Raw genomic sequence first — 10,077 nt, 5'->3', positions numbered from 1 at the left:
CTCTTATAGAAAGAGGATTGATTTAACTGGCTGGAGAATTGGACAGAACCTCTCCCTCTTTTAACCACGTTAACCTTGGGAAGGAGCCGTTGTATTCAGAGCAAAGGAGACTGTCATCACATCTCTGGCTCTCATTCATTTGCAAGTAGGGAAGTTTAAGATACACTGGCATCTCCCATATGGCTGGTTGAGTATCTCTTTTTAGACCTAACTCTTTCCATAAATAAGTCCCAAGTCAAGCAGGATTTAAGTGGAGGAACTGGAAGGAAACCTGCTGTGAGCCATGCTCACCAATTTACCATTACCATTAATGTTAATCTTTCCCTCAATCTCACTTATTTATGTTTTAATTGGTCTGGGACCTATAGAGACAGAGGCCTGAGAACAATTCAGTTATCAGATTATATTTTTTGTTCAGTTTTTACCTCATTCATCTATGCTGTAAGTAGCGATGAGCAGTAATGGAATCTCTCTCAACCATGTCACTTCAGAACCTAACAACCTAGTAAGTGCCTAGTATGTGGTCATAGATTGTTTGCAGATAAAGCGATTCCTATGGAACATTTACCCTAACTAACTTCAGAATAGGGCCTGATTTTAAAGATCAATCCACAGAACTTGCTTTTGAAACTATAACTTGATTTCTAACACAGGATTTTCAGTTCCTGTGTTCTCAAATTCAGGGCAAACATTCTATAAAGCAGTGATGTTTTCTTTCTCACATACCATTTTTACTTTCTGGGCTGGGTGGTGAGGCTCTTCCTGTTCCTGCCTAAAATAGAACTTTCCAAATTAGTTTTTCATGAATGACTTGGCTTCCTGCCACACCTGACTCCTGGTGGGGAGATGTGGGTCATAAAGGCTAAGTTTCACCAATCCTCTTGAGTTTCTTGTGAAAAAATGCAGGTTTTTATTTAGTAGGTGAAGATTGAAATTCTTCATTTCTGACATCTCTCCAGGGATGACCATACTACCAACTTGAGGGCCATCTCTTATGTAGCAAGAGATTAGATGACCAGCTTCACAAAACAATATCCATTCTTTAAACATTATTTAATTGTACTATGTGCCAAGCACTGGGATAAGTAACTAAAGAGAAATGTAACCTAATCCTGACTCATAAGAAGCCCAGAGTCTAATATGGCAGCAAACATAACAAATGAATGCTATAAATGATGTCCATTAAAAGATGAAAACACTGGGGGCGCCTGGATGGTTCAGTTGGTTAAGCAACTGCCTTCAGCTCAGGTCATGATCCCAGAGTCCTGGGATCAAGTCCCACATCAGGCTCCCTGCTCCTTGGAGAGTCTGCTTCTCCCTCTGACTTTCTCCCCTCTCATGCTCTCTCTCACTGTCTCTCTCTCAAATAAATAAAATCTTTAAAAAAAAAAAAGATGAAAACACAAACCACAAACTTGGGAGAAAATAGTTTCACAAGCGATATTTGATAAAAGATTATTATCCGAACTATACAAATAACTCTTTTTTTAAAGATTTTATTTATTTATTTGTCAGAGAGAGAGAAAGAGAGAGCGCACACACAAGCAGGCAGAGTGGCAGGCAGAGGAAGAGAGAGAAGCAGGCTCCCCACTGAGCAAGGAGCCTGATGTGGGACTCAATCCCAGAACCCTGGGATCATGACCTGAGCCAAAGGCAGCAGCTTAACCAACTGAGCCACCCAGGCATCCCATACAAATAACTCGTAAAACTCAACAATAAACAGACAAGAACCTGATTAAAAAGAGGGGTAAAAGACCTGTATAGCTACCTCACCAAGAATATAAATGGATAACAAATAAGAATATAAAAAGATCAATATCATATGTTAAAGGAAATTGCCAACTAAGACAAAGATATTACTATACACCTATTAAAATGAACAAAATCCAGATCACTGACAATACCAAATGCTGATGAGGATGTGAGCAACAGGAACTCTCATTCATTGCTAATGGGAATGCAGAATGGTACAGCTACTTTGGAAAGCATTTTGACTTCTTACAAAACAGAACATCCTACCTTATGATCCTGCAATCATGTTCCTTAGTATTTGATCAAAACTGATCAAACAAACCACATATACCAAACTGGACACTACACTGGGAAACCTGAAGTAAATGATCTGGTGTCTTTCAATGGTGAAGATTGTAGAGCATATATTCTGGATCTTCTGAATGAGAATTTCTTAGTGCTAGGAGTTGGTAATCTGCAGTTTATCAAGTTGTTGAGTCTGTTATTCAGTACCATAAGGCTTGAGAATCGCTTTTCTGCTTCATGTCCACACATTTCTTTTTTAGTACAAAAGCCAATACTAAATTGATTCCAAAGAAGTTTTAATAACTTTATTATTCATTACCTTATTATTAATTAACTAAACCATGTGAATAATACTGAAATAGATTTATGTGGGAAATACATATGTAATTCTGACACCCTTTATTAAGAAGCAATAAAAACATAAGTGATTTGGAATTTTGGCAACATGATACAAGTATAAGAATAAATCATTTATAGAAGTGAAATCATTATCAACATTATCTTTACTATAAGACATGCTAAGAATATAACAATAGACAGAAAAATTTTTGTTGCTTAAATTTAAGAAAATTATGAAGGAACTGTTCAGCTGTGTGTTTTTATCTGATAAGGGCAGCTAAAGGTATCCTCCCATACTTCCTGTTTCTATATTTAAGAATACCGCAAACAGTTATTCTAATATATCTTTTGTATGTAGTTGCCTAAAAATGCAGCTTCGCTGAAAGTGCCTACCTAGATCCGTTGCTCAAAATTCCAGGTACGGTGCTCTCATACTGGCTTGATAACAGTGACTCTAAAGAAACACCCACAATCCCAATTTAAGGGGCAAAATCTTTTTTTTAATTTTTTTATTAACATATAATGTATTATTAGCCCTAGGGGTACAAGTCTGTGAATCATCAGGTTCACACTTCACAGCACTCACCATAGCATACACCTTCCTAAGGGGCAAAATCTTAATGTCAGTGTTGTTACAGAAGAAAAGTTCCACCACAAAATCCCAGTTTTATCTTTATGGGATTAAAAAATGTTATGGGATATTATACCCTCATTGCCATGATTTCAAACTTCTATTTTCATACATTTTCTTTAATGATCCATTTGCTCTAGTATTCTGAACCTTTTAGGAAACTGAAATGGAATGTCAATTTTGTCGGTTTCTCTTTTTACTATTTCTGTAAGTCACCTAGTCTTCCTTACACACACACACACACACACACACACACACACACACACACACATTCATTTGTGCAGCAGCTCAACTATTGGTTCAAATGGATCCAACCTTTGCTGTCCACGTTGTATGAGGTGTACTGCCTTATTTAGTAGCAGCACCTGAGAATCCTAACAGCTTCAAGCTATTGAATAAAGTTGTAGGTTATTTTTGAAATAATTAGACTCAAGTACTCTGGAAATTCAGAAACTTTGAAAGCATGTCCTCTTGCTGTAGTCAAGTGACTGCAACTACAGTATTTTATAATGAATTTTTATGAAGCCATACAGATGTGCTTAATGAAAGTATGGTGACCTGTACTGACCAACTAAATATTCCAGACTTTTCTCTATTCCAGTAACTATGCTTTTCATTTGCTATCAGGTCAACCATGATGCAGTTTAAGCTACCAATCTGCACCTGCCAGATGATACTTATTTTCACTGATTTTTATGTTTACTTAGACACCCCCAAGGATATTAATTCAGCAGCATTATGTCACATTTATATACATTAGTCCATGTGACCCAAACACTGAATCACAACCGTGTTTATAAATGAACCATACATTAATACTCCATTACTACCTATGTTTGCTTAGCAGTGTAACAGGGTAGAGAAAACCATTTGTCAGGGATGGGGAGCATCTACTCTACATTAGCTGGTGTGTTCTACATCTTTATTGCATCATTTCTTCTTTCCATTCTTTTCTTATATCAAGTCAAAAATGATTTCTTCTTTACATTTAAGAAACCCCAGTATGAGATGGACAGGAAAATTTCTCATCATGGAAGAATGACGAGAAATAAACATAGTATCGTTGCTTTGTTGATGGTTAGTCAGTCAAACTGGGACATTCTTTCTTCTTCAAGAGAGTGTAGTGAATTAATCCAGATAACATAAATCTCTCTTGTTTACATGTATCTCTCATCCTCCAAAAAATATACTTTGTCCATTGGGTAAAATGTATCTAAGTTTAAATGTTCTGCTACCCTGTTACTCATAATACCATTCAGTTTTGGAGGGAAGGGTTTTTGTGCTGTTGTTCAGAGCTATGCTGTAAAAAAAGTTCTCTCGTAATTTTGGGGGAGAAATTTTAGTCATTTGTCCTATGGACTCTGAAGACCCAAGCACCAGCATGAACCTCCTTGAAGTGAAACTTCTCAGGTCGAGGTATACTGTTTGATATTTTGTTGGGCTCAGAAAATGGTGTTGACATGCTGATCATTCAGTGATCATTGGTTGGAGATCCAGATGGAATTTAAGTCCTTACACATATGGCTGCATATTCTGTAGGTGCCTCTTTCACATTCCTTGGTTGTCTTGGGTTTATTCCAATGACAGAATGGTTCAGGGAGGCATAAACAATGCTCTGTTTGTTTTCCTCCAGACATGGGTTAGAATAAACTTCAGACTCTTCCTGGACCCTGAACCAGGGGTCATTATCATAAGTACTAGTCTCTGATGGCAGGGTTTGGGGATTTTGCCTGGTTCCCACTTCAGTTTGCTCACTCCTAAAGGGCTGGGGAATATCAACCTATAAGAAAAAAAAAAAGATTGTTTTAATTACTGCTTAAAGATGTGATAGTGCATACAATTAGCGAACTATGAGTATATGCTACATTGAGTCAATATACCAACAGAAATAATTTACACTTCCTCACTTTTGCTGCTGACACATCTTTAGCAGATTCTTACTTGTTGAAAGATGAGAGGCGTAGGACCACTATGTTCCCCCTAAATAGTTATTTTGTGCTTTTATTATTAGTCACTTTTGAAGTCACAGAACACTTCTAGCTATACAAGAACATTACCTGATAAAAATGAAGATGCCATTTTAATGCTAAGAGTTGCTCTTTCAATTTTTAAATACCAGTTTTGTCAGTCAATTTATATTCTTGATTTTTGGCCTCACTCCTTGAAGGTGTCAAGTCCACAGTCTTTGACAGTCTACCTGCCTGATCAGGTCCTTTGTCTTTTTCATTCTATATGTGAAATAGTACATCTCCTACCCCTCCTTGTCAGAATTCTACCACAGGTGCATGTCAGGCCCTATCCCAAGAAGCCAAGTGTTAGCTGCCGAGTATCCTGCTTCCCTCTGATGAGGTGGCTGCCTAGAAAATAACACTAAGGCTGAATGACTGAACGAAGCAAGAATCACTTTACCCTTCCCGGTCTCTTAGCTTAGCTGGAAAGTGTCCCAGCCTTCACTCTAAGGAACCTAGTGAAGACTCCAGAGAAGCACTGAAGAAGCAAACTGTCAGCACCTAATAAATAGTCATAAATCCTCAATCTATCAACAAGATCCCTGTTGTGCTTTTATAATATATATATCTGTCAACTCAATTACCTGGCTTCCTTTCCAAAAGATGGTTGGTTTCCATGGAAAACTTAATTAAAATGAATGAGGTTAAAGCAAACATGGTGCTCTGTGGCTTGCTATACCCTGTGGCGTCTCAGCAAAGTGGGTAGATGCCACCAGCTGGGGCGCCATACTGTGGTCGATAGAGATGGCAAACACCAAGGCAACTATCCTCCTCTATATGTGTATGGCATTTTACAGTTTACAAAGCACTTTTAAAAAATGCACAGCTGAGTGTTTTTTAGTATTCAAGTACATTTACTCTCCAGGGACCATTGTGAAATAAGACGAGAACCTTGGCTTTTATATGTACCTGCCATATTTTAAGCAGTTCCTTTCTCTCCTTGACTTCTATTCCACTTCCCTTCCTAAGTCCCTTCCTAAGAAAGTTTTAGTCTCAAAGATCTAATGTGACACCACTTTATTTTCTTACATGTTGGACAACTCAAATGACACAAAGCTCTGAATTCCTATGAAAGACACAGACATCTTAATACAAAATTCCCGAATAATAACACACACACAATTCCTCTTATATTCAACTTCAGATCATAAATAATTTGTCCAGCCTACACAGGAAGAAATATGACTACATTTTAACCAACCTGGGCTTAACTTAAATAAGAAACTATTTAGATTATCATTGTAAACTGTTTCATAGATCTCAGACCTCATTGTAACAGAATGTGGTTCATTGGTATTCACTATAGGAAGAAAGAAAACAACATTTAAGTGCATGTTCCTACTTGAAGAAACAAAACCTTAGCACCCAAGCACAATGTTGTTTACTGTCACTTACGAAAAACTTAGTATGAGTTTACAAAGTTGAATGCATTTGGCTTGATTTAAAAGTGGGCACCCCCTACCTGCTGGGGGGTGCTAAGTGTCATTTAGTATTATAGGTAAAAATTTGGCTATATCTGCCTTTGGCATTTCTGGAACTTTTGAGAGGTTTACTACATCTTTATCTCTACCCTTCTACCCTGAAACATGCATATACACACACAAGTTCCTTTGTAGTACCTCATTTGTGACTATTTGCTTTTTTTTTTTTTTAAACATTTATTTGACAGAGACAGATCACAAGTAGATAGAGAGGCAGGCAGAGAGAGAGAGAGAGAGAGAGAGAGGGAAGCAGGCTCCCTTCTGAGCAGAGAGCCCCACGCGGGACTCGATCCCAGGACCCCGAGATCATGACCTGAGCCGAAGGCAGCGGCTTAACCCACTGAGCCACCCAGGCGCCCCTGACTATTTGCTTTTAACTAAAGAACTTCATAAAATATTTTCAGAAATGTTTTGCTTCATCTTTTTTTTTTTTTTTTGAGTTCCAATATTTACACAACATTGAATCAAAATGAAAACCCAAGTTTATATTTGAGGAACTTGTCGGAAAATTTGGCCCTGCCTCCAGAATGCCCTAGGCTTTGTCTGGAGGTCTCTTCCTTGATGAGCCCACACACATTATGGAAGACTTTTGCATATGTAGTAACTTTTCCAGTCGGCCTTCTATATCTGTTGGTGATCTACAAAGAAATCACATGGTATTTTATGTGATAATTTGTGGTTCATCCTTTCATTAACTCTCAACTCTCTTCCAGAAAGACTTTAAAGTATTTTTTGTGAGAATAAATGAATAGCCTGAAGTTACATAACAGGGCAAGAGCAGAGTCAAGTTATATAATCCAGTCTCTGACTTTTCTACTTCAGGTCTACACTGCCACTCATGCCCTTCCAAAGGCCACTTACTGTAAGTCGTGTTAATCCTGAAGAATCTTTGCTGCCGTTGGAGGTAAATGTAAAATAAACACTTTTTTTTTTTAAGCAAGTCGATATATAGAGATAACATTTAGACAGTTCCTAGCATAGGGTGAGTGTTACATAGCCTTACCAAATTTAAAATAATATATTAAGATGAGCATGGTTAACAGACTGCATTTGCTTTAACAGATACATAGGACATACCAGGTTAACTTCCCTTCTTGCTGTATCAGAAGGCTTCTTTTGTTCTGCTGAAATTCAGAAAGAAAAATGAGAAAACAAGAAGAGAAAAGGACAACACAAAATTCTTCCCCAATTCCCTGTTTTAAGTTGAGGTTGTGGGAAGAATATGGGTTCTGGAATCTGATTGGCTGGTTGAAATTCAGTGTCTAGGGCAGAGGTATGCTGCCTCCCCACCCACGTCATGAACTTGCATGCCAGTGGCAGTCTTACTACGAGTTTTGGATTGTTTATTTGCTGGCAGGTACACCTCAGTTTGTGAGCATTCACGCTGCTCACCTTTTTCATGGCTCTTTACTTCTTACTCCAGAGAGTCCTCCTGCATATCCAAGCGGAAGGGGCAGGATCAAGTGCCCCACTTTAAACACTCTGGAAATCCTTGTTCTGTGGATATCTGGTACTCTATGTCAGACACACTGCTGTCCTCTCACCTACAGAGGCCAGGATCTCCTATGGCCCAGTTCACTCCAGATGTGGTAGGTCAAAGGATTTATCCCTGCCTCTTTTTCTACAGTTTGCTGAAGCAGCCTCAAGAAAGATGGTAAAAGCTGGGGAGGGACCATGGAAAGAATCTTGGAGTTACAGATGTGAAGTTGGGGTTACAGAGGATTCCCTCAGTATTCCAGGAAGGTTCTGGGCTCCGGAAGTCCTTACCACAAAAGACCAGAAGTTTTTTTTTTTCCCCCAGACAAAGCTTTCTCTGTGGCAGAAATAAGGGATGCTCTGTCTAGCTTCATTTCTATAGCTACACTGTGGCTGCCAGTGTGGCAAACAGTGGGAGGAGATGGCAGAGGGGGAACAGTAAAGACAGAGAGAGAGAACTATGGTGTTTCAGATTACAGTTACATCAGAGTTCTCCACACATCTCTCTCCTAGTGTGATTAACTGTCTGCTCATGACTCTGAAGGAATTCTTAGAAAATTAGGAAGGAATTGCTTCTAAGATGTCACATCTCCCCCATCCTATCCAAACCCAGATTTTTAAAATGCTTTATTTTTGGGTGACAGTTTAGTTTAGGCATGTGTTTTTAATGGCATCAGAAAGTACAGACATAAGAATTTCCTTTGGGGCTATTTAATCTTCGTGTGTGATTGGCATGATGTGGTGCAGCTGTGAAAAAGAGAATGAGACTAATTCAAATCAGACATGTTGACCTGAGAGATTATTTCAACCTCCCTTTCAATACCTTTGAAGTTCAGAAGAGCAGCTTGTCACATAAACTTAAGACTGACACAAATAGAATGGGTAAATCCCAGCCATGTGCCCTCCTTATCACAATCCCTGCCTGGAGCATGGTGCTGTTGTGACTGTGCCCCACCATGATTGGAAGGGACTGGAATTAATCCATCTGTCTTTTTGGTGGAAGGATGAGTTGTCCCCGAGGAAATTGGGAAACTAAACAGAATATTGGGAAAGAAAACAACAGGAACCAACTAAAAATTAATCAGCTCTAATAACTGACCCCCAAATGTGTGGCACATAGCAGCAGATGGACGATGGAACCCACCTTGGTGCCTTCGAAGGCAGCAGAATAGGTAGAAACAGGTAATAAGCAGAAGCAATGCCCCCAAAGGAAGCAGACTATAAAGTATCCATTGTCTTTCCTCTGTCACTTCTGCAGAGGGTGGTCCTGAGGCAATGGTTGTATCTGAAATGTGAGTCAATGCTAAAGACAGTTAGGAAATTGGAGGTATAATAGGATCAGTAACATCTTCTGCACCGTTACAACTTAAATGAAGGAGATTTCCAGCTAATGTTTCTCTTTCTCTTCTGGAAGCCTTCCCCAAGAACCCTGTGCCTCAGTGTTCTCTCCCACCTCTTGCTTTGTTGATGAGTTTATGTGGGTGGTTCTGGGTTATAATTCAACTTTTGTAAGAATTTTTTATTTTTCTAGGGTTAATCCCCTCTAAAACAATATCCATAACAGCTCTCAGCGAGTACTTCACCAAGCTCTTTCCCTGACATTGTCTTAACTTTCACATTCAGCCCTGAAGGAAAGTAAGGAAGCCATTATTTTTATCCAGTTTCATGCTTTGATAAAAGTTTATTGTTCCAAGACTTGCCCAAGTTCAGATAGCTAGTGAGTGGCATTGGGACTCAAGCCAACATGTTTTTCATACTAAATTCCAATTCCTTTAACACAAAGGCTCTTTGTTGTCTCATAACTCTTTGGGATCTCCAAATACTAAGTACTTTCCTTATCTCAAGATCCTTTGTTATCACCAAATACGCTTTGTTGGGCCTATAGCCAGTGCTCATTGCTATGATCAATGTCGACATGTATTAAGTTTCTGTTTGACCGAGGTAGATTGATTGCAACTCACTGACGAGTCATGAAACAATTTAATAGATCACAACCTTAGAAACATGAATTGCAGCAGAATAGAAAAATATCAGAAGGCATCACACATCATTAATGTTGTATATATGTTAAATTTTTTATGCAGGAAATTTTTATTTCTAAATA

General features: G+C 38.6%; 1 protein-coding gene across 2 annotated transcripts in view; it reads right to left on the bottom strand.

The window, feature by feature from the left end:
• Positions 1-2,328: 2,328 nt before the first annotated feature.
• BTLA (B and T lymphocyte associated) overlaps positions 2,329-10,077 on the bottom strand; it is a 29,143-nt gene continuing 21,394 nt past the window's right edge. The window contains exons 4-6 of one of the 2 annotated variants that reach the window (XM_046001525.1): positions 9,118-9,258; positions 7,575-7,621; positions 2,329-4,787 (exon numbers count right to left, since the gene is read on the bottom strand). In XM_046001525.1, the coding sequence (XP_045857481.1) occupies positions 4,512-4,787; positions 7,575-7,621; positions 9,118-9,258 (464 nt within the window). In that variant the 3' untranslated portion in view covers positions 2,329-4,511. The remainder of the gene's footprint in view (positions 4,788-7,574; positions 7,622-9,117; positions 9,259-10,077) is intronic. The other variant, XM_046001527.1, reaches the window with a different exon arrangement.

Source organism: Meles meles, chromosome 4 (genome assembly GCF_922984935.1).
Source record: "Meles meles chromosome 4, mMelMel3.1 paternal haplotype, whole genome shotgun sequence".
Lineage (NCBI taxonomy): Eukaryota > Metazoa > Chordata > Mammalia > Carnivora > Mustelidae > Meles > Meles meles.
This window is presented reverse-complemented; position numbering and strand designations above follow the sequence as displayed.